The sequence below is a fragment of the Canis lupus genome, chromosome 12, assembly GCF_011100685.1.
Source record: "Canis lupus familiaris isolate Mischka breed German Shepherd chromosome 12, alternate assembly UU_Cfam_GSD_1.0, whole genome shotgun sequence".
Lineage (NCBI taxonomy): Eukaryota > Metazoa > Chordata > Mammalia > Carnivora > Canidae > Canis > Canis lupus.
In genome coordinates this window covers 40,676,036-40,701,188 of record NC_049233.1, presented here as the reverse complement: position 1 = coordinate 40,701,188, position 25,153 = coordinate 40,676,036, and the positions used below count along the sequence as shown (strand labels likewise).

The following is a 25,153-nucleotide window of genomic DNA, read 5'->3' as shown; positions in this document are numbered from 1 at the left end:
ATCTTAGAGAACCTTAGAATTTGAAAAGCCAGAGAGAAAGGCTAATTTTTTTTTTGAAGGTGTTTTTTTTTTTAATTTATTTTTTATTGGTGTTCAATTTACTAACATACAGAATAACCCCCAGTGCCCGTCACCCATTCACTCCCACCCCCCGCCCTCCTCCCCTTCTACCACCCCTAGTTGGTTTCCCAGAGTTAGCAGTCTTTACGTTCTGTCTCCCTTTCTGATATTTCCCACACATTTTTTCTCCCTTCCCTTATATTCCCTTTCACTATTATTTATATTCCCCAAATGAATGAGAACATATAATGTTTGTCCTTCTCCGACTGACTTACTTCACTCAGCATAATACCCTCCAGTTCCATCCACGTTGAAGCAAATGGTGGGTATTTGTCATTTCTAATAGCTGAGTAATATTCCATTGTATACATAAACCACATCTTCTTTATCCATTCATCTTTCGTTGGACACCGAGGCTCCGAGAAAGGCTAATTGAATATGAGAAAGGAAGAATAGTTGAAAAACTATAATAGTTATGCTTTCTTTCCTAACCAATCCCATACACAATGACTCTGTAGCATTCCCAGCCCCTCACCATTCCCTTTCTTTCTCATCAAAAAATACGGAAGTAATTTCTTCAGGAAATCAAAATAAAGACAACCCTAAAGAAGAAGTAGAGTTGCCATGGTGGACATTTGTATCTGGAGATTATCCCTCGTCGTTCTAGCTTTTAGGGAGTCCCCCGGAAAATGGCTGATTCTCTGCTATTCTTTCTAAAGCAAAATGTGCCAGTCAGGAAGCCCTATTCATTATGTCCACAGATAGATAGATAGATAGATAGATAATCAATAGACAACCAAAAATTACCTTCAAAGAAACAAAACTATATATAAATGAAAACCCAATGAAAAGAGAAAAACTGTCACCCTGTGAAACAGAGTTCCTGGATCAGAAGATAATTTAACGCAAACAAAATGTCTATTTAGTGTTCTCAGAGGAATGAAAATATATTGCCTCAGTAAAGCAAGAACAGAGTAATTATTTTAAAAAACCAGAACAAGAAAGAGTTCTTGGAAATTAAGGTGTTTGCACAAAGTAAAAAAACAAAAAACAACAACCTGGATAATTAAAAGATAAGTTGAGTGAAAATAGAAAATCAGAAAGCAGGTCTATTATTTAGCCAGTAGAAGCCTCAAAAAGAATAAACAGGAAAGTCAGTTATCAGAAAAGTAACATAACATTTCTAGTGTTTAAAGATACTTGTTTCAATATTCAAAGGAAGAGGGAGATAAAGGGGCAACACAATCAATGAAAAAAGACCCACCACCATGCACACTGTTGTGGAATTTCAGTATAAGAGGAGGGAAAATCCTAAAAACTCCTATGGAGAAAAAGAAAAGGATAACATATAAGGGAATGAGAATCAGGTGAACATAACTAGAGTGTAAACTCCATAATGGCAGGGATTTTTGTGGTGGTTTTTCATTATGGTTACATGATGAGACCTCAGAAAAAATACATGTTGAATAAAAGAAAGAGTATAACATCTTGCAAGAACCTCTGAGAATTTAGAACACAATAGAGTAGTGTCCTTAAAGTTCTGAGAGAAAATAACTTAGAATGCAGAATTTATGAAAACTACCAAATTGGAGGGCAAAATATATTCTCTGGTACAAGACTCAGAACATTTATCTCAACTTATTTACCCTTTCTATGCAAGTTATTTGAGGATATGAACCGGTAAAATGATGATCAAAACTAATAAAGATGATGTCATGAGCTATTAGAAATGGTGATGAACTCCTGAGTATTATAAAAATTATTTCAGAATGACAGTGGAACAACAGGTCTACAAAGTAATTGGTTTAAATTAGAATCGGAAATAATTGATCTCTAAGAAAAATGTCTTTAAGAAGAAGAATGGAATGGGTTTCAGGCTATAGATAGAATGACTAAGCAAGCTAGGTAAGTAGTGATATAGGAAGGTTGTTTTTTCTTTTCAGTAAGAAAGAAGGACAATTAGAAATTCTGAGAAGAAACCTATAACGTACAAGTCATTTCATGTTGCAACCATTTAAAATGAGTCACAAGTTAAGTCCTCATTTTTATAGTCTTAAGTTGCTAATTCAAGAAATAGCATAAGCATGAAAGTATAAGCCACTAAAATAGCTATCCCAGGTAGAAGGGCTTGGATAATGGGACAGTGGATTTTTTTTTGTAAACTATGCGCATATATTTGAGGCAGGGATGGGGAAGGGTGAGTGCTGGTGCATAGGAGATGAATGGCAGGTAATGTTTTCTGTGTTTTATCTTCTTTTTTTTTTTTTTTTTTTAAGATTTTATTTATTTATTTGACACAGAGAGAAAGCAGGCGAGCGCAAGCAAGGGAGCAGCAGGCCGAGGGAGAAGCAGGCTCTCTGCTGAGCAGGGAGCCCCACATGGGGCTCCATCTCATGACCTGGGATCCTGATTGAGCCACTCAGGCGCCCCTGTAGTTTCTATCTTTTGCAATGAAAAGTTAGGTGGCACTCTAAGATGGGGTAGGTCCTAGGGAGCTACTTCTGCTATATGCTTATAAACAAATAATCCTCGTACAATATGATTAGCTTGTAATTATACTATCGGAATCAAAACTGAGTCTTTGGCAAGGAATATCAATCAGAATTTACTGAGCATTTTGTATGTTTGTATTGTAAATGTAATTGTCGATTTTCACCGAGCGCTTACTTTGTCATAATTATTGAATTATCCTATGTAACTGTCACAGTAATTCTCTAAGGTTACTATTATTATTCCCTTTAAAGATGAGATCATTGAAATTTCAGTGAGCTAAACACCAGTATGTATAGCTTTTTAAACTTAAGTTAATTAAAATTCAACAAAATTAAAAATTAGTATTCAGTCACATTTGCCACAGTTTAGGTGCTCAATAGCCATATGTGGTCAGCTACCTTACCAGATAGCACAGATTATAGATCATTTCCATTCTTGCTGAAAGTTTTATTGGATAGCCTTGCCCTACAGAACCTTTTAAAAAAAATTTAGTTTATCCTTTAACTTTTTAAAAATATGAAACATTATATCAATTTGTAATCATCTTTCTTTGATAAATGGTGACATACTATACATGCTTTGTCCATATTTCTTAATATATTGTGCAGATCACTCCAGACCACAGAAAATACACAGAAGTAGTCCTTATTCCTCTACTAGCTTCATAGTACTATCCTTCATTGTGTGAGTATATAGTCAGTTCTTTATTGATGGTCCTTTTGATTGTCTTAGCCTCTGATGCTGTAATATTGCTGCAGTGGACAGTTTTAGTGCTGCCTTATATGGATGTCTTTTCCATATAGTACTAGAACCACTGTATTTGAAATACTAATTTCATCAATGAGATTTTTGTTTTTTTCTAAATATTACAAACAATTATTCTAATTAAAAAAGTAATCCAATTTTATTTTGTTAGAAAATGAAAATATATAAAGAGAGAAAAAAATCACCTAAAATTCATATTGCCCAGACACTATTTTGTTATATTTGTATCTTATTTTGCACATTGTTTTTTTCAGTTCCTGAGGGAAGAATACTCAGTGTTTTCAGTATTTTTTTTTTTCCAATGAATATGTGTAGTTGAGATCTTACTGTATTCACTAGTTTGAATTTTGTCTTTTCCAAAGTAGTTTAAACATTTTCTCTGGTAACACAAACTTTTTTAAGTTTGAAATTATGCTGTATTGATTTTTATAATATTCTTAATTATTTTGCAGTGGTTACACATTTACATTGCTTCCTTAAAAAAAATGTACTGTGGGGTGCCTGGGTGGCACAGTTGGTTAAGTGATGGACTCTTCTTTTCACCTCAGGTTGTGATCTCAGGGTCCTGAGATCCAGGAGTGCATCTGTCTCCATGCTCTGCGCAGTTTGCTTGAGTCTCTCTTCCCCTTTCTTCCTGTTTCCCCCTGAATACACCACTGCACGTGTGCTCTCTCTCAAATCTTTTAAAAAATCATACTGCATAAACATTTGTGCATAACTTTTCGCATTTTTAGAATTATTTTCTTGTTTAGGAATGGAATTATTGGATCAAAGTTTAAAAGCGCAATTAGAGTTTTAGTATGTCTTGCCAACTTTTTTCCCAAAAATCTTGTAAATCTTTTCTTGATAGGCATTCTAGCAGCATTGAATGTTGTTTTGAAAAACTTTGGTAAGTTTAAAAATGATATCTGAAGTTGAATTTTTTTTTTTAATTTTTATTTATTTATGATAGTCACAGAGAGAGAGAGAGGCAGAGACATAGGCAGAGGGAGAAGCAGGCTCCATGCACCAGGAGCCCGACGTGGGATTCGATCCCGGGTCTCCAGGATCGCGCCCTGGGCCAAAGGCAGGTGCTAAACTGCTGCGCCACCCAGGGATCCCTGAAGTTGAATTTTTTTTAAAGATTTTATTTATTTGTTCACGAGAGACAGAGAGAGAGAGAGAGAGAATTTGAATTTTTTTTTTAAAGATTTTATTTGTTCGAGAGAGAGAGAGAGAGAGAGACATAGGTAGAGGGAGAAGCAGGCTCCTTGCAAGGGGCCTGATGTGACACTCGATCCCCAACACCAGATCATGCCCTGAGCCAAAGGCAGACGTTCAACCACTGAGCCACCCAGGCATCCCTGAAGTTGGTTATTTTTATGTGCCTAGCATTTGTATTGCCTGCTGTGGTTCTTAACATGTATTTACCCACTTAACTTTTGATTTCATATATTTCTCCTGGGGTGGTATGAGTATTTATATATGTTAAGGATGGTAACCATTTTTCTGTCATACTGCAAATGTTTTTAATCAGGTGTTTTAATTTGTTTAATTTTTTACATACTTACTTTTTTTTTCAACTTTAGTTTTATATTTTTATGTAGTTAGGGTTTTTTTTTTCTATTAGCAGGGTTGCCTTAACTGCCACCTGCCTCCCCAGAAAAGAAAAAAAATGGCTATTTGGTCATTATACATTTGTCAGAAATCAGGATTTGTGTTTTATTATAAATTTTAAGATTTAGGGGAGTCAAATTGAGTTAATAACTTTTATTCAAAAACAGTTATATGTCAGGCATTTTACACATGTTCTGTCCAATCTACAATGTTCTGTCTTTTCTCCAAATACTGTAAGTAACAATGTGTGAAAATACAGATGAATTGAATTATTGCCTCTTTTAAAAATTATTAGTATTTTATTTTATAATATATTTAATTGTAATTAACTGTAAAACCTATTTCACAAAATATGAGTTTCCTTTTCCCTTCCTTAATTGTAGTGACAAAAAGTGTGTATCTTCTGTTTGCTAATGTGCTAATCTCTACTACAGATACCTAGAGAAAACAAATTGCAGACATGAATGTTATCACCAGGATCTGAAGACTCTAAACATTGCTCTTGAGGCTCCTCATGGATTTTTTTGGAGAAAGGAATCTGTGAAATTATGTGAATAGAGACCATTTTTCAAAACAATGGGGGAAAGAGAAAGAAGTCCAGATAATGATCGAGAAAGTAAGGCAGGCAAACACCATTACTCTTATTGTTCATCTGATTTTGGAACTACTCCACAGTCTTCTGGCCGGTCATCGCTGGTCAATTCCTCCTCACCTAAGAGTATTAAGGGAAAAAATCCCAAAAGGCAAATATCAGATAGCCAAGTGCATCATCAAGGTAAGAGTTCTTTGAAAGAGCCCAGTGGACCTAGAACATTCATTTTGAGTTTTTAGGAAAATTGTATGAATGAAACTTCTGTTACTATGTATATTGATATATGCATGGCAATGGGCTGATTGATGTTTTGAGTAATATGTATTTTTGTATATATAGTTTTATATATATGTATGTATAGTTGTGTATATAATGTTATATATAGTTGTTGCTTATGGTGTTGTGTATTATCCTTTGTTATAATCAAAATTGTACTATATACAGAAGAAGGAACCATAAATAAGCCTTCTCGTTCTCTTCCCAAATAAATGTGGGGTTTTTTTGATGTTTCTAATGTAAAGGCAAAAAAAAAAAAAAATCACAAAATGTTTATACCTTTTTTAAATCTTCATTTCTAAAAAGCAATAAAAGATATTGCTATAAAGTATTTAAAGGGCATTTTATATATGGAGTAAAATTACTTCCTCTAGGTTACACAGTGCTTATTACAAAAGTTCAAATTAAATCTAGAAATGGAACTTGGGACTTGGGACCACACACACTCTGTTTTCTACAAAACTGTGTTATAATGGAAACAAGATTAATCATTAGAAATAATTAGACTTATTAAAATGTTACCAGTTTGGAACTGCATTGATTTTTACAAAATTCTTAATTATTACCTATTTGACAAGGCAATGTTCTAGAAATCTCTTCTTCATCTTACTGAATTTCTGATAAAAAAACCCCTGATGTACTGTACTTAGTAACTTGTACTTGACCACCATAGAAAAATAGACCATAGAAAAATAAGTCAAAGTAAATGAGGTAATTATATTATGCACTAAAAAATGCAGCACAGTTGTGACGCACTAGCTTAGAATGATTATAGAGTTTAGATTGCAAGGCAGGGAAGAGTAAAATTGGAAGCCAAAAAGGAAAATGGGCTAGGTCATGAAACACCTTGAAACCTATAATATATTGGCTGTTTCTGTAGGGAAATAGCTATTGAACAGATTTAGCAGGAGTGTAATTAAATTTGCCTTTATGAATTTTTACTTTGAAAAATAATATTTGCTTTAAAATATTTGCAAAGAATATGTGTTACTTTTGAAAGCAACCTTCTCATGGACCCCTGGTTTTTCTTTTTTTTCTTTTTTTTTTTTTTTGACTGTGCATTGCTGCAAGTTTTTGGTCTTTTCCTCCAAATCTGTCTCAGCGTGAGCCTTTTGTTTTGATTTTGTGGTTGAATGCATGACCTGATACTAAGTTTTTGCTATCTCAATTAAGAACAAATGTTAGAAAATACCTATTTATTCCTAAGAAATAACTTACATGTTTGGGAAATTATTGATACTTTAATTTTTCACTACTTCCCCAGAAGCAGTTTAGGAGGCTACCCAATTAGGGAGTCAAAAATTCTTAAACCTTACCTTATTTAAGAAGATAATTGAGAAAGAGCTTTAAAAATCAGTTTCAACATCACTCAGAAAAATTTCAGTTTTTATCTTCAGTCTGACTTGTACTGTATTCTATTTTGTATTGTCTTCTGAATTAAAATCTCTGATAATTTATCTACCTTAGGTCAGCCAACGGGACCACAGCAACTACAGTTAAAACACTTTAGGGTTTCCTTAAACACTGAATTCATTACTTTGTAAGTTGGCAACTGCCAGTATATACAGTAATCTAAGGAAAGAACAAATGTGGTTAAAACATCATCTTGAACACTTGAATTTGTGGATTTGCATGTTTGATAAAATATTCTTCCTTTCTCTTATTGATTTTTGGCATATCTTATTATTTTTAAGAAATAAAATTGTTGCTTTATAAAAAGTTAAATGCATAATGATAAAATTTAATAAGTTTGTTATACGTGTTTATAAATATATTACATGTTATGTACTTATATTTCATTTTTTATCCGTATAAATATCATGAGTTATTTCTGGATGCATAATTCATCTTTACTACATTTTTTTAAAGGAGTCATATTTTATTTTTATCACCTGAAGGAAGAAAAAAAATAATATTTTCTCACCTTTTCCACATTGACTTAATAAAGGGTAGATGAGTGATATATATGACAATCATCTTTTCTCTTATTTGCACTGTATTTCATCTTGATAGTTTTAAAAATGAAAATAAAGAAGTAAATGACAGCTAGGAAGTATTTTTGAGTTCAGTTTAAGTGTATTTTTATGATCAGTTTATAGTCTTGCTAATAGAATATGCTAAAAATAGATGTTCAGATTTTTAGGATGTGAAAAAGTTGGTTTTGGAAGCTCTTTCTGTCTAAACAGTTGAAGTAAGGTATTAATGGAAAATTCTATCCTGATTCTTATATAGGCTTTAACTTTTCAAATAAAATAAGTTTCTAGTTGTATGAAATCTTGTTTGTTAAGGAATATAATTTTATACTTAAAAATCAGAGATTGGAATAGTTAACATTCATCTTTATGTATAATCATTTTTATGTATAAAGTTTCTGTCATTCCAAGAAGTGAGTACATATTCCATAATAGTATATGGATACCAAAACTGTTAACTCAGTATGTTGGGAAAGAAAGAAAATTGAAATGATGGATGCTCCAGTTTAAAATTGGAGCAGTAAAAAAAAATAAAGTAAAATAAAATAAAATTGGAGAATTACTGTCCAGGGGAAATATAATGCAGGTCACAAACACAAGCCACGTATGTAATTTTATATTGTCTGATAACCACATTAAAAAAGAAAAATAGATAAAATTAATTTTAATGGTATATTTTAACACATCTGAAATAGTATCATTTTTAAATGTAGTTAATATACAACACTGTATTTGGAACATTATGCATTTTTTTGGAAATAATTTGAAATTCAGTATGTATTTAACAGTTACGGCATATCTCAGTTTGGACTATCCATATTTAAAATCTTTCAAGCCACATGTGGCTAGTGACTGTTTACTATATTGGATAGTATAGTTTCAAAGTTGCAAGTAGACTTTCCCTCATTTCTTATTATTACCAATTCCTTTTGTGTATTCACACAATTATATACACAGTTGTGTATTCACACAATTATAGAAATCAGTACACATTCAAAACATATTCTTTACAATCTTCCATTTTTTTAAAATAAACTTTGTAATAGAAATTGTAAATATTGTTACTCTTAATGGTATGCATGGCTGGAGAGAGGATAGAAAAAGGTTGAATCTTCTAGTTTTCCTTTTTTTCCCCCTCTGGAATGCATTTCCTTCTTGGAAAAGATGCAGTCACCTTGGAGAGTAAAGTTCATTATTCTCAACTGTGGCAGACTTCCAGATGTCGTTTTTAAAGGGCAGGTGCTTTTTATATTGGGGCCTAAGTTTAATGATTTTTTAGTAAAAATGACATTCCAGATTTTTGCAAAATGTTATTTAATATGTACAGTTTAAAGATTTTATATGCCTGTATTCTTTAGGGTGTAGTTTTTTGTGTTTATCTTCTCAAATTGCATCAAATGTTTTTGATTTGAATCTCACACAAAAGAAAGCCTTTGAGCAAGCATGTAAGATCACATCTGTACTGCTAAAAGTGTTTTGATTTTCAATCACTGATAAATGGGATTAAGTTCTTATTACTGACAGAGAATATTTGTGGAGAACTTCCTGTTTTACATACATTCTTTGTTTAATACTCAAAACAGCCTAGTTATGTAGGTGATGTTATCCTCATGCTGTGGGTGGGGACAATAAACTGGAAAAGTTTAGCGGAATTGCCCAAGGAGTTAATAAGTTAATGAAAGTCTGATTCCCAAGTCATCTCTCTGTACAGTGTAGTGTTGTCTTGTTTCCCCCAAATAAAAAAGAAGTGCTAATTAATTTAGAGAAGACATTGTGGAAAATTTCCACATTGCAAATTATAATTCCAAATATCTTGGCATCAATTGCTTGAATATTTCAATGTTTTGTCCAGTATTTTTTAAACACCATGCTGATGATCCTTGTGTTCAAATTCTGGCTTGCCATATTATCTATAAAGTTAAAAATGGTATAGCCTGATGCTGCCATTTTTTAAAGTAATGTAGAATAATTCCCTGTATACTATTGAGATATCATTTTGATAACTCAGAATATTCTTGACCTTTCTTTTTTTTTTTTTTTTTTTATTCTTGACCTTTCTTAAAAAGGTTTCTGAACCTTTCTTAATAAAAATGTTATATTAAGATCTCTAAATAAACATGATATTTAAATATTAAAGATCATATTTAAGGAACAAAACGAAGAATGTCATAGATCCACTTGTGTTAGAATAAATAAATAATATTACATAAGTACAGCTTTCACTTTACGTTATTACTGTTTCTCTTTTAGCCCCTAGGAAGCCAAGCCCTAAGGGTGCACCAAACAGAAAGGGAGTCCGAGTGGGATTTCGCTCCCAGAGCCTCAATAGGGAGCCACTTTGGAAAGATACTGATCTTGTTACAAAACGGGTTCTATCTGCAAGACTGCTAAAAATCAATGAATTGCAGAATGAAGTAACTGAACTCCAGGTCAAGTTAGCTGAGCTGCTAAAAGAAAATAAGGCTTTGAAAAGACTTCAATACAGACAGGAGAAAGCCCTGAATAAGTTTGAAGATACAGAAAATGAAATCTCACAACTTATTGCTCGTCATAACAATGAGATTACAGCACTCAAAGAACGCTTAAGAAAATCTCAAGAGAAAGAACGGGCAACTGAGAAAAGGGTGAAAGATACAGAAGGTGAACTATTTAGGACAAAATTTTCCTTACAGAAACTGAAAAAGATCTCTGAAGCTAGACACCTACCTGAGCGAGATGATTTGGCAAAGAAACTAGTTTCAGCAGAGTTAAAATTAGATGACACCGAGAGAAGAATTAAGGTAAAATTTATACAGCTTCTAATTGTGCTGCTCTGTGTTGTTTTTCATCAAGTATTTAATGTGCTCTGTTAAGATTGCTTATTACAGTTCAGCATATGCTTGGAAACAAAAACTATTTTTTGAATATTTTTAAAATTGTCTTTCTGAGTAAGACATTAGGGAAAAATTAAGATTGCATATTTAAGAGCAATATACAAAAAAATTATACATTATTGGGCTACCTGTTAATGAATGAGTGTTTAATTCCATGAATCTTAGTCATTTTGGGAAAATACATTATTTGATTATCTGATTGTTTCTGTAAAATTGAGAAATGATGCACTAATAGCTATAGTGTATAAAACTGACATTTGGGGCCATTGTATAAGAAATGCCACATGAAAAATACTTTGTTTTTATTTCTTTGAACATTTATAAAGACATTTTTGGGGGCAGGGCTTTACCCTTATTCCCCCAAATAGAAACTAATATGAGAGGTAGGTGGAAGAATGTTGAGTTACTACTCTGAGGATATAGCAAAGCTTTTAAAAAGATATTTTTCTTGGAACAAGTTGAAAAAATAGTACTACCCGATGACTGTTATGACTGTTACACAAAGAATTTATATTAGATACTACGTGGTATATGAGTGTGTGTATCATGTATACTTGATAAAATTGCATGCAACTAATACATATACAATGTATATATATGTATGAATATGTATGTATATATTTATGTGTATATCAAAACAGAAGCCCTGAGTTAGGGCTTAATAAGATATATGAGTAGTTTGGAAAGCAAAACTAGGGAAAAAGTATGGGAATAATGTCTGCTGTGAGAGCTCTCTGAACAGGTGTTATTTTATTTTATTTATTTTAGAGAGAGCACACAAGCATGAGCAGGGGGAGAGTCAGGGGGAAACGATGACTCCTCACTGAGCAGGGAGCCTGATGATGCCATGCAGGGCTCAATCCTAGGACCTGAGCCGAAGGCAGACCCTTAATCAATTGAGCCACCCAAGCACCCCTAATTAGGTGTTTTTTAATACATGGTATGTTATAGTACTTCTCTGTGTAGTATACCATGTTCAGTGTACCAATGCTAAGTCCAGGGGCAGTAGCTTAGTAATACAGTGTACATCAGTGGTCAGGAAAAGTGCCTAACTTATTCTATGCTATTCTATACCAACAGTAATCATCTCTGTTTCAGTGCACAGAAGATACTCCATTGTGTAGGATTCATCAGTGATCAACTCAAACTGCAGAGCAAACAGGGAAATTTACCTTGAGGTGGGGTGGGGGTAGAGACTGAAAGCAAATATTGTCACAACAATTTAATTTATTTTTAAAAGAATGTATAAAATGCACTATATCATGGATTTTAAAATTGGGAGCCAAGAGCACAGAATGCTAATAATGATAAAAAACAAAACACAGTTCTGTGTATGTATAAAACTAAAGAACATGGTGCTGCAATGTAGACACACACACATAAATACACCCACATATACTGTGGTTCTCTCTTATAGCGTTATAAAGGAGATTTATGGAACTTTGGGAGGAAGAGGAGAAAGAAGGAAAAGAGGAAAAACAGAAGTCTGGATTCTGAGTAGTAGATAGAGGTTAATTATATAGCTGCCCACTTGGCAGCATGAAAATCAGTCATCTGTAGTAATGTCTTTGAAATAGTTGTTAACTCCATAGTGGCCTCATTTTTTTTTCATGCTAGATATAAAAAAAATGTTTTTAACTTTATGAGTTAATTGTATAGATTGATAAGCAGTTGTATGAAAATTATATACAGAGATCCCATATACCTTTCATCCAGTTTCCAGTGGTAACATACTGCATAACTACAGTATATTATTGCAACCAGGAGCTTTGTTTTTGATACAGTGATACAATCCATGCATTCATTTGTGTTTGTGTGTGTGTGTGTATATATATGTTTAGTTCTATTCAGTTTTATCACATGTGGATTTATGTGACCACCACCAGAGTCAAAATGCAGAACAATTCCATTACAAGGATCCTGTGTTACCAGCTTTTATAAACACAGCTACCTTCTTGCCTTCTCTCTAACCTGTGACATCCACTAATCTGTTCACTATTTCTATAATTTTGTCATTTTAAGAATGTTATATAAGTGAAATCATGTGGTATTTAGGCTTTTGAGATGAATAGATTTCATTTTTTTCCCCTTGAGTTCCATCCAAGTTGTTGTATATATCAATAGTGTGTTCTTTTTTTATTCCTGAGTAGTATTCCATGGTATGGATGTATTACAGTGTTATGGCACATCCCATTGGAGGACATCAGGGTTGTTTCCAGTTTTTAGCTCTTAACTAATAATGCTGCTGTGATCATTCATATACAGATTTTTGTGTGAACATAAATTTTCTTTTTTCTGGGATATATGCCTCAAAGTGCATTTGGTTGACTTGTATGACAAATGCAATTTTGGTTTTGTAAGAAACACCATTCTCTTTGTAGAATGGCAGTGCTATTTTACATTTCTACTGGCAATGTATAAGTGATCCAATTTTTCCACATCCTTGTTGCCACCATCTGATGTTACTACTCTTCTGTATTGTAGCCATTCTGATAGGTGTATAGTCCTATTTTCTGGTTTTAACTTGTATTGTTCCTAATGGCTAATGATATACATCTTTTCATGTGCTTATTTGCCATCTGTAGATTATTTTCATGTTGTTCATGTTTTTGCCTATTTTCTAATTGTATCATTTACTGATCTTTTTAAGTTCTAGTTACAGGTTCTTCGTCAGATATGTGGTTTGCAAATATTTTCTCCTAGTCTGTAGCTTGTCTTTTCATCTTCTTCACAGGGTCTTTCAGAGGGAAAGTTTTAAATTTTGATGTAATTGTAGTTTATCAGATTTTTCTTATGAATTGTGCTTTGGTGTAAAGTCTAAGAATTCTTTGCCTATTATTTCTATCATCCTTTCTCTGTAGCCCCAGAGATTTTCTACTGTGTTTTTATCCAAAAGGTTTATGGTTTTATGTTTTACTTTCAAGTACAATGAGTTAATTTTTGTATAAGATGTAAGGTTTAAGTTGAGGTTTTTTTTTTTTTTTTTTTTCCTGCCTGTGGTGCCTAGTTACTCCAGTACCATTTGTTAAAAGGCTATCCTTCTTCCATTGAATTTGGCACCTTTATCAAAAATCAGTTGGGCATATTTTTGTGGGTCTATTTCTGGTTTCTCTAGTCTGTTATATTGGTTTATGTGTCTGTCCCTCTGCCAATACCGTTCTTCATTCTAGGCAACATAGTAAGCCGTAACATCAGGTAGAGTAGTTCCTCTCATGTTATGCTTTATTTTTAAAAGTTTGGCTGTTTTAACTCTTCTAGGTCCTTTTCCTTTCCATATCAACTACAGGATAAGCTTGTCTTTGTCTACAAACACCTTCCTGGGATTTTAATGGGAAATGCATTAAACATGAATCAATTTGTGGAGAATTGATATGTTGAACCTTCCTACTCTTGAACATAGTATATTCCTCCATTTATTTAGGTCATCTCTGATTTCTTCCACCATCATTTTGTCATTCTCCGGCTATAGATCCTACAGGTTTTGTTAGATTATGCCTATATATTTTATTTTCTTTAGAGTAATTGTAAATAGTTTCAGTTTTCTCTGGATGACAAAATTATGTTTGAACTTTGATTTTCAAATTTCAAAGTTTCTTTTTTTGTTATTATTTTCATAAGAGGTTATGAATGTTTTATGCACATGAGGGAATAGCTTGGTTTCAGAAGTTTACTCTCAAATTTTAGGAGTGTTGAGTTAATTAGCTGTAAGTCTCAGAGTTTGGTTGGGAGATATAAACTACTTCATTTCTGTTGTGTTTGAAGTTATATTGGAATTGACACTTAATATGTTATCATGAAACTCCTTCTCTTAAATCAATCTTATTTCAGCTATCACACCATATACTAGCTCTCTTCTGAATGGAGGAGCCTCGGCAATGCACCTGAGGGTAATTCTCTATTTTTTAGCTTACCTTTTCATATTTCCTAAGGTCTTTGGCCCATTATATATATCTTTCATAATCTCAGTAATCAACCCAAAATTTGAAATATTTATTATTTAGTTTCTTAATTTGGTGTGAAATTTAGCTTTTACTTTTGTGCCTCATTGATTTACTCATTTTTATTACTTTACCCGACACTAAATTAATATTTTTTCTTCAAATTCAGTAGGTTATACTTACTACCATTAATTGGGTAAAGGAAAAATGTAGGACCTCAATTGTGATATGTTTCATTTTACACATTAAGACCCAGGAAAGTCCTGAGTATCCTTTGTAATTAAACTGAAATATTAGTAGTGCTGTTTTCAAGTTCTGTGTTGCTCTTTCCTAAGAATGGTGTTTTTTCTTTCACTTGGTGTAGCTTTTTCTTTTAAAACTTTATTTTAACTGCCCTTAAGGGGCAGTCCAGGTGGCTCAGCGGTTTAGCGCTGCCTTGAGCCCAAGGTGTAATCCTGGAGACCCAGGGTCGAGTCTCTTTTTCTGTGTCTCTCATGAATAAATGAGTAAAATTTTTTTTAAAAAAAGAGTCTGTCCTTAAGCTGTGGCAGGCAGCATTTTTGTTTATAGATTGTCTCATTCCAGGAAGGATTTCAGGCCAGTTATTATTCCCTTTTTGAGTTACATTTCCTTCTTAGGGGAGGGGACAAAAAGTATTTTTCAAGGTCATGTGTAAATAATTTAGCTGTGCAAATTCTCTCTGAATTTCATCCTCTAAGTTGGGTGCAGGCTTATTTTGTTAGTTGATGGAACTGAAAGAATTCACAGAGTGATATAAGAGCACTGTAGTTTAGAAGTGGATACATGATTAGGGAGACAAACACCCAAAGGTGTGAGTGGAGGAAACCACCCATGACTGCTATTTTCCCTTATATGATGTGGTCTGCGCCATCCTGGACCGTATACAGCGATGAAGAACCACCTGATGTGGTTAAACTTGCTGAATTCTGTACAAAGAGGCAGGCAGCTAAATCAGACTACATATTTACTTATGGTTGGCTTTATACCATTATTTTGGCTTTCACTTCAATAAATTTATTGTGTAGAGTTTTGTCATAGTAGCAGTCCCATTTTAATATATTTATTTACTTTAATATTAATGGCAATGTGCTAATTTAATATTTAAATACAGTTGCAACAAATTATAAAAAAGCTGCAAAAAAGATGTAGAGGTGTGCTTTTACAGCAGAAAAACATTTTTAGTTATATAATACAGTGATTGCCCAAGTTTATAGTCTCAAGACCGGTGTATATGTTTAAAAATTATTGCAGACCCCCTTCCCCAGAAGCTTTTGTTTATGTGGGCATATCTATTGATATTTACTGTATCAGAAATTAAAACTGAGAACCTTTAAAAATATTTCTTAATTTACCTAAAAATAATGATAAGCAACTCACTACATGTTATCATAACAGTTTTTAATGAAAAATATTGTATCTTCTAAACCAAAAATACATTGGAAGAAGAGTGGCATATTATATATTTGCAAGTTTCTTTGATGTCAGGCTGAATAGAGGACAACTGGGTATTTATAGCTGCTTTTGCATTCAGTCTGTTGCAGTGTTATTATGGTTGATAAATATTTAAAAAATGCAGCCTCACACAAATGTCTATAGGAGTTAGAAAATGGAAGAATATTTAGATAACTGGATATGCCTCTTTGATACTACATCAAAACTTAATGGTGTTTCTTTCTCATAAGTTTGTGGCAATGCGGAATCTGAAGCCATGAATCCATGAACTTTTTGTACTGTCACACCACTTGTGTACTTACTTGTTCATTGTATTAAGCAGATTTTCTGGATGTTGACACTTTCCTTTATATAATATCACACATAGCCTTTGGAAAATTCTATATATTCATGACAGTGAGTGAAAACAATACTGCATTATAAAAGTGTTCTGAACTTTCAGACTCCTGAGAGTGTCCAAGGGACCTTTAGAAGACTCCCTGCACCACCCTTTGAGAATCACTGATTTAACATAAGCAGTTCTGGGATGCCTGGGTGCCTCAGTTGGTTAAGCATCCAACTTTTGCTTTTGGCTTAGGTCATGATCTCAGGGTTGTGAGATGGAGCCCTGCATTGGGCTCTGCAATCAGCGGGGAGTATCTACTTGAGATTCTCTCCCTCTCCTTTTCCCCTCTATGTCCACCCCTCATGCTCACTTACATACACACACACACACACACACACACACACACTCTCTCTCTCTCTCTCAGGTAAATCTAAAAAAAAAAAAAACAGGGTTTTTTATTAGCAACTTCATTAATTATGCCCCCAAAATGCAGTTTCTTTTAATGCCTGCCAAATTGTGCTATTGCTGGTCGGCCCGTGACTGGCCTCCAATAGAGGCTAAAGGTAAAGAAAGACTTGGAGTTGGGGGTTGCATTTTTGATCAAAGGATGCAGTAGTATATGAGTCATAGATAAGACTAATAAAACAAATACTATGAGTTGTAACTCTCATAAGAGCCCTTAATCATGAATGAGAAATTATCCACTAAGTTTTGTGAAAAGATCATATATGTAATACCATATATATGTTATTAAAAGGATACCAGTAAACTGTAGGGTACACATTAAAAAAAATCCAACTCTGTCTTAACATAAAATTGGCACAGAATGAATTACCTTGTTAGAAAACAAACTATTAACAAGGCTTTCTCTCTCTTTTTAGAAATTTGTAAAGACTTCTGGGGAATGGTTTGAGTAACCTGAGTACCATACAGATGTGAAAGGAAGTTTGAATACAATCTTTCTTTTGATAGATTTTCCTGTCAGAGATTGGCATTCAAATTCCCTTGGCCCTAGAGCTACCCTCAAGTAGGTATTTGTTTCTTGGTGATAAAAACAATATTGGCGTCTACTGTAAACCATTTTCAGAAGTAAGAATTGATTCATCATCTTCTCTTACCCTTCCTAACTTATTCAGAACCAGAGTTAAACTAATATTAGGCCCTTTTCCTGCATCTTTCCCTGCCATAACATACTCTAGTGGCTAGATAATCTGCCCTAAGCATTTTCCTGCCCTTTCACCCTTCAGAAACCCAAATCCAGAAGGCCTGCCTTTGCCTCACTTACCTATTCTGTATTATTTCTAAAAAATGAAGCTAATTAGGAGAGATGGATGTCAAACCAAGAGGTCAGTTTTGTTCTTGTCCTACTCTGACTTTGTGCAGCTCTCTTAACTGAGAGATTTCAGTTGCTTCATTGAGGAATGAATGGAATGATTCTGAGGTTCTTTTTGTTTCTGAAACTTGATGAGTATAAATCATAGTTTTAAATTTTTTATGTGCCAAAAGTGTTTTTAGCATGGTAAACCATATTTATTCTCTCCATATTAAATCCTTATTATATCTTATAATCCTTATTATATTAAATCCTTATTATTATTAAATCTTCACCCAATCCCTTATTGAATATTAGAAAAATGAAAGATTTCTAATGTTGAAAAAAAAAGGAACTACTTGTAAAAAATAGCATTTGTTGAGATCCTAATTTTTTATTATAGAACAATTCAGGGAATTGGCTGGATTTTATGATGTAGTTTACAATTTTTTTTTTTTTAACAATTTTGGTGGGAGAAGATTTACAATGAATTTATGAGATATTTATTATTAAAGGGTTTAAAAACATTGCAGAGAATAAATTTATAGGGTCCTTTGAATCTACCCATTTAGAACAATTGTTAACAGCATTTTATGTTAGTATTTAAGATAATTTTTCTGTTGGAAAATAATACAAGCATTACAAAACGCTGAAAAATTCAAATAATACAAAGAAGTATACAATGAAACATCAGTATCCCTTCTGTGCTATCCTTGTAGACCACTTCCCACAAAATAATCACTGTTAAGAATTGTCTTAGATGTGCAAGTTCATATATGTATATCCTTTTTTTGTTCTCTAACTACAAGTGGAAGTGTACCATGCACACTATTTAGTATGTTTTTTTTTTTTTTTTTTTTTTTTTTTTTTTTTTACTGAAACATATTTTGGTCTTCTTTACATATTATTGTGTGTGTAATATATGTATGTATAAACTCACAGTGTCTATAAAACCTGCCTCATTCTTTTTTTAATTTTCTAGGTACATTGAGATATAGCTGACATACAACACTATAAATTTAAGGTATACACTAGTAGTTTGTGTGTATTGTAAAATGATTACTACAGTAGGTTTCATAAGCATCCATTACCTTACATAGATTCAATAAAAAGAGAAAGCAAAATAAGAAACAAAAAAAGGTTGTTTTTTTTTTAAACCTGTGATGACAACCCTTGGGATTTATTCTTCTAACAACTTGCATGCATATCATACAGCATGTTAACTGTAGCCATGTTGTATGTACATATATAGTATTTATCTTATAACTGGAAGTTTATACCTTTTGACCATCTTTCTCCAATATCCCCTTCTCCCCATTTCTCCCCTGGTAACCACAGAATTAATTACCTTGTTATAAAACCATAAACTATTAAGAATAGTTAATATTTATGTCATAATAAAAACATAATATTAACATGTTTTATTAATGTTATTTCTTATATGGTTATTGTATGATCTTTTTCTAGAATTTTTTTAAATATTCCACCTGTAAGTGAGATCATACAGTAATTTTCTTTCTGAATTGTTTTACTTAGCATAATACTTTCAAGGTCATTCATGCTTTCCTAAATGGAAGGATTTCCTCATTTTTTTATAGCTGAATAATACTCCATTGTATTTGTATGTATACACCACAACATCTTTATCCATTCATCCATCGATTGATACTTAGAATGTTTTCACGTCTTGGCCGTGCTGCTATGAACATGGAGATGCAGATATTTTTTAGAGTTAGTGTATTTGTTTCCTTTGGATATATTCTCAAAAGTAGAATTGCTAGATCATGGGGTCATTGTACTTTTAGTTTTTTGAGGTTCCTCCATACTTTTTTCATAGTGGCACCAGTCATGTGCAAGGCTTCCCTTTTATTTATGTCCTTACCAGCATTTGTTACCTCTTGTCTGTTTGATGATGCCATTCTAATATGCATAAGATAATATCTCATTGTGGTTTTTTTTTATTTTTTTAATTTATGATAGTCACACACAGAGAGAGAGAGAGGCAGAGACACAGGCAGAGGGAGAAGCAGGCTCCATGCACCGGGAGCCCGACGTGGGACTTGATCCCGGGTCTCTAGGATGGCGCCCTGGGCCACAGGCAGGCGCCAAACCGCTGTGCCACCCAGGGATCCCTCATTGTGGTTTTGATATGCATTTCCCTAATGACTGGTGATGTTGTGCATCTTTCATATACTTGTTGGCCTTTCATATACCTTCTTTGGAAAATGTCTATTCAGGTCTTTTTAATTGGATTTTTGTTTACTTTATTTTTTTTGCTGTTGAGCTTTAGAATTTCTTTATATATTTTGGATATTAACACCTTATCTGATATGTGGCTTGCAAATATTTTTCCTGTTCAGTAGATTGTCTTTTTAATTTGTTGATGGTTTCTTTTGCTTTGTAGAAGCTTTTTAGTTTGAAACTATATTGTCTCATTTGTTGTCCCATTTCTGGCTTTTTAGTTTGAAACTGTGTTGTCCCATTTTTTATATTGTTGCTTGTGCTTTTGTGTCCTATCCAAAAAATTATCACCAAGATCCATGTCAGGGAGCTTTTTTCCAATGTTTTCTTCTAGAAGTTTCATCATTTTGGGTCTTAATGTTTAAGTCTTTAATCCATTTTGTTAATTTTTCAAAGTAGTATAAGATAGGGATTGAGTTTCATTCTTTTACATGTGAATATCCAATTTTCCCAGCACCTTTCCAATAAGTATTTTTGGCTCCCTTGTCAAATATTAACTGATGATATATACTTGGATTTATATCTGGGCTCTTATTTTTGCTCCACTGATCTCTTTGTTTTTATGCCAGTACCATTTCTGTTTTGATTACTGTAGCCATATAGTATACCTTGAAATAAGGAAGTGTGATGCTTCCTGCTTTGACTATTCAGTATCTTTGTGGTTCCATGTAAATTTTAGGATTTTTTTTTCTACTACTTTAAGAAATGCCATTGGAATTTGTGGTAGTGATTGTATTGAATCTGTAGATAGCTTTGGGTGGTATGGACATTTGAACAATATTATTAATTCCTCCCATGAATGAACATAGGTTACCTTTTTCTATTTATTTGTGCCCTCTTTTATATCTTTTGATAATGTCTTATGTTTATCAGAATAGAGATCTTTACCTCCTTAGTTAAGGTTATTCCTAAGAATTTTATTGTTTTTGGTGTTATTGTAAATGGGATTGTTTTCTTTCTTTTTCAGGTAATTCATTGTTAGGGGTAGAAAAACATTACTGATTTTTGTAGATTAATTTTGTACCTAATTTTGTATCCTACAACTTGACTGAATTTGGGGGTTTTTTGGTGTAGTCTTTAGGATTATTTTCTCTGTGTAGAATCATGTCAAGGTGCCTGGGCAGCTCTGTAGCTTAGGCATCCACCTTCAGCTCAGGTCATGGTCTCAGGGTCCTAGGATGGAGCTCCACATCAGGGCTCCATGCTCTGCGGGGAGTCTGCTTCTCCCTCTCCCTCTGCAGCTCCCCCTACTTGTGCTCTCACTCTGTCAAATAAGTAAATAAATTTTTTTTTTTAAATCATGTCTTCTCAAATAGAGACAGGTTTGTTTTTTCCTCTCCCAATTCTGATGTCTTGTCTTTTCTTTTTTTCTTTTTTAACCTGATTGCTCTAGGAGTGGTGAGAGTGGGCACCCTTGTCTCATTCCCCTGATCTTACAGGAAAAGCTAAAGCTTTCATCCTTTTGCTATTGAGTATGGTATTAGCTCTGAGATTATATATGGCCTTTATTATGTTGAGGTATGTTCGTTCTATACCTAACGCTTTAAGAGCTTTTATCATGAATAGATGTTGAATTTTGTCATATGGTTTTTCTGTATCTATTGAGATGATTATATGATTTTTTTCTTTCAATTTACTAATGTGGTATATCACATTGTTGATTTCTGTATGTTGAAGTATACTTGCTTGCATCCCAAGTAAAGATTCCACTTGGTCATGATAAATGATTCCTTTAATGTGCTGCTAAATTTGGATTTCTAGTATTTTGTTGAGAATTCTTGCATCTGTTTTCACCAGGGATGTTGTCTTTATTTATTTATTTATTTTTCTGGTGGTGTCTCTTTCTGGCTTTGATTTGTTGGTTATTTGAGAGTGTTAATTTCCATATATCTGTGAATTTTCCAGTTTTTTCCAATTTTCCTCTTGTTAATGATTTCTAGTTTCATACCATTGTGGCTAGAGAAAATACTTGGTATGATTTCAATCTTGAATTTGCTAAGACTTGTTTTGGGGGCCTAACATATGGTTTATCTTAAAAAACATTCCATTTTCACTTAAGAAGAATGTGTATTCTGCTGTTGTTGGATATGCATTTGTGAAGCCTATTTAGTCTGTAGTGTTGTTCAAATCTGCTCTTACTGTATTAATTTTCTGTCTAGATGACCTGTTCATTATTCACAGTGGGGTATTAAAGTCCCCAATTATTATCGTATTACTCTATTTCTCCTTTAGCTCTGTTGGTTTTTACTTTATGTATTTAGGTACTCTGATCCTAGGTGCATAAATATTTATAATTATTATATCTTCTTGATGAAGTGACCTTGTTATCATTTTATAATAATTTCCCTTTTTACAATTTTTAGTTTAAGGTCTCCTTTGTCTGTAGCTACCGCTACACTTTTTTTATTTGCTTGAAATGATTCCATCCTTTCTCTCAGTCTTTGTGTGTGTCTTTAAGGCTATAGTTGGGTCTCTTGTAAGCAGCATATCAATGGATCTTTTTTTTTTTTAAGATTTTATTTATTTATTCATGAGAGACAGAGAGAAGCAGAGACATAGGCAGAGGGAAAAGCAGGCTCCCTGTGGAGAGTCTGATGTGGGAATCCATCCCAGGACCCTGGGATCATGATCTGAGCCAAAGGCAGATACTCAACCACTGAGGCACTCCGGTGCACCGCCCCTTTAATGTATTCCACCATCATTTCTGTATCTTTTGATTGGTGAACTTAATCCATTTGTATTTAAAGTAACAACTTACTAGTGCCATTTTGTTAATTGTTTTCTGGGGTTTTGTGGATCTGTTCCTTGTTTTTTATCCTGTTACCTTTTTTGTGTGTTTTGATGTCTTGTGTTAACTGTGTACTTTGACTTATCCTGTTGTTTTGTGTAATCACTACAGATTTTCCCCTTGTGGTTATTTATCATGATATTTTATTTATACATAAAATATCTTTAAACTATATTAATATTTTAAACTAATAACAAATTAACTTCAATACAGTTCTAAGCTTTACACTTTTACCTTTCCTTCCTCTCACATTTTAGGTTGATGTTGTGATTTACATATTTTTAAATGTTGTGTAACTAATAAGATTATTGTGGTTATGGTTATTTTTACTGTGTTTTTATAAACTTTTAATCTAGAGCTTCCGTTGAATTATGCATCAAAATTACCATATTACAGGATCAAACTGTGACTACCATTACCAGTGAGTTTTAGTTTTCCTTCTTAGGTTTTTATATTAATTAGTGTTCTTTTATTTCCACTGAAAGAACTCCCTTTAGCATTTCTTGTAAAGCAGGTTTAGTGGTGATGAATTCCCTCAGTTTTTGTTTGTAGAGGAGAGTCCTTATTCCTCCATTTCTGAAGGGAGCTTTGTCAGGTAGCATTCTTGGTTGACAGTTTTTTCATTTGATATTTTTAATATGTTGGGTCACCTGGGTGGCACAGTCAGTTAAATGTCTGACTCATGGTTTTGGCTCAGGTAAAGATCTCAGGGTAATGAGATCAAGTCCCACATGGGGCTCCACACTCAGCATGGAGTCTGCTTGGGATTCTGTCTTTTTCTCCCTCTGCCCCTCCAGTCATATGCACATGCACGCGCTTTCTCTCAAATTAATAAATCTATAAAAAAATTTTGAATGTGTCATCCCATTCTCCTATGTCCTGAAAAGTTTCTGTTGAAAAATCCTGATTGTCTTATGGGAGTTACCTTGTATGTAACCTCTCTTTTCCCTTACTGTTTTAAAAATTATGTCTTTGACTTTTTATAATTTCATTATAACATGTTTTGATATAGCCTTATTTGGGTTCAACTTACTTGTGGTCCTTCGGGCTTCTTGCACCTAGATGTCTATTTTAGTCCCCAGGGTTGGGAAGTTTTCATCCCTTATCTCTTTAAATATACTTTCTCTCCCTTTCTCTTTGGAATTCCCATTATATGATTATTGTTTCTTTCATTGTGTCCCATAACTCTCATAGACTTTCTTCACTCCTTTTCATACTTTTTTCTTACGCTCCTCTGACTGAATAATTTGAAATATCCTACATTCCAGCCTGTTCAATTCACCAAACTTCAAGAGGATTATTCTTTTTTATTTCAATTCAATTTAACTAACATATATTCTTAGTTTCAGGGGTAGGATTTAGTGATTTATTAGTTGCATCTAACACCCGGTGCTCCTTACGTCAAGTGCCCTCCTTAATGCCCATCATTACCTCATCCCCCCACCTAGCTCCCCTCCAGCAACCCTCAGTTTGTTTCCCATAGTTGGTAAGAGTCTCTTATGGTTTGCCTTCCTCTCTGTCTTATTTATTTTTCCTTCCCTTCCCCTATATTCATGGTTTGTTTTTAAATTATACATATGAGTGAAAACATATAGTATTTTTCCTTCTCTGACTTCTTTTACTTAGCACAATACTCTCTAAGTTCTATCCACATCATTGCAAATGGCAAGATTTCATTCTTTTTGATGGCTGACTAATATCCCATTGTATGTATGCTGTGTGTGTATATATGTATATATATACACATATATATACACACACACCACATTCCTCTTTATCCATTCATCTGTCAATGGACATCTAGGCTTTTTCCATATTTTGGCTATTGTGGATATTGCTGCTCTAAACGTTGGGGTGCATGTGCCCCTTTGAATCACTATTTTTGTATCCTTTGGATAAATACCTAGTTGTACAGTTGCTGGGTCATAAGGTATTTCTTTTTTTTTTTTTTTTTTTTTTTTTTTTCTTTTTTTTTTTCATAAGGTATTTCTATTTTTAATTTTTTGAGGAACCTCCATACTGTTTTCCAGAGTGGCTGCACCAGTTTGCATTCCCAGCAACAGTATGTAAGAGGGTTCCCCTTTCTCAAGATGATTATTTTGAATTGTCACAGTACATAGATCTCCATTTCTTTATGATCAATTATTAAAGCTTTATTAGTTTACTTTAGGGGTGTCATATTTGATTTCTTATGATTTTTGATTCTTATATTGGTATTGCACGAGTAAGTAGTGTCTTCTAGACTTTGCAGGTTCACTTTGGCAGAGACAGTTCTTTCAAAGTTTGGTTTGTGTTTCTGCACACGTCTGCTGGTAATGTCCTTGGGCAGGTGGGACTTGCTATTAGGGTCTGTTTCAGGGGGAGGCAACTGTTTGCTCTCTGAGGTCAGGGTGGTAGAACATGCCACTGGCTGAGAACAGCTGGGTAGGAATGCTGGCTTGATTCCTT

At 33.5% G+C, this 25,153-nt stretch overlaps 1 protein-coding gene across 9 annotated transcripts in view; it reads left to right on the top strand.

Moving 5' to 3' along the window:
• The window catches only part of LCA5 (lebercilin LCA5), an 83,589-nt gene that overhangs the window by 28,282 nt on the left and 30,154 nt on the right, over window positions 1-25,153 (top strand). For 2 of the 9 annotated variants that reach the window (XM_038554592.1, XM_038554593.1), the window contains exons 2-3: window positions 5,349-5,689; window positions 10,006-10,535. In XM_038554592.1, coding sequence (XP_038410520.1) covers window positions 5,491-5,689; window positions 10,006-10,535 — 729 coding nt within the window. In that variant the 5' untranslated portion in view covers window positions 5,349-5,490. Of the gene's footprint in view, window positions 1-858; window positions 1,966-2,388; window positions 2,541-3,161; window positions 3,238-5,348; window positions 5,690-10,005; window positions 10,536-25,153 lie in introns of those variants that run through there. The other 7 variants (XM_038554595.1, XM_038554588.1, XM_038554587.1 and 4 more) reach the window with 7 other exon arrangements.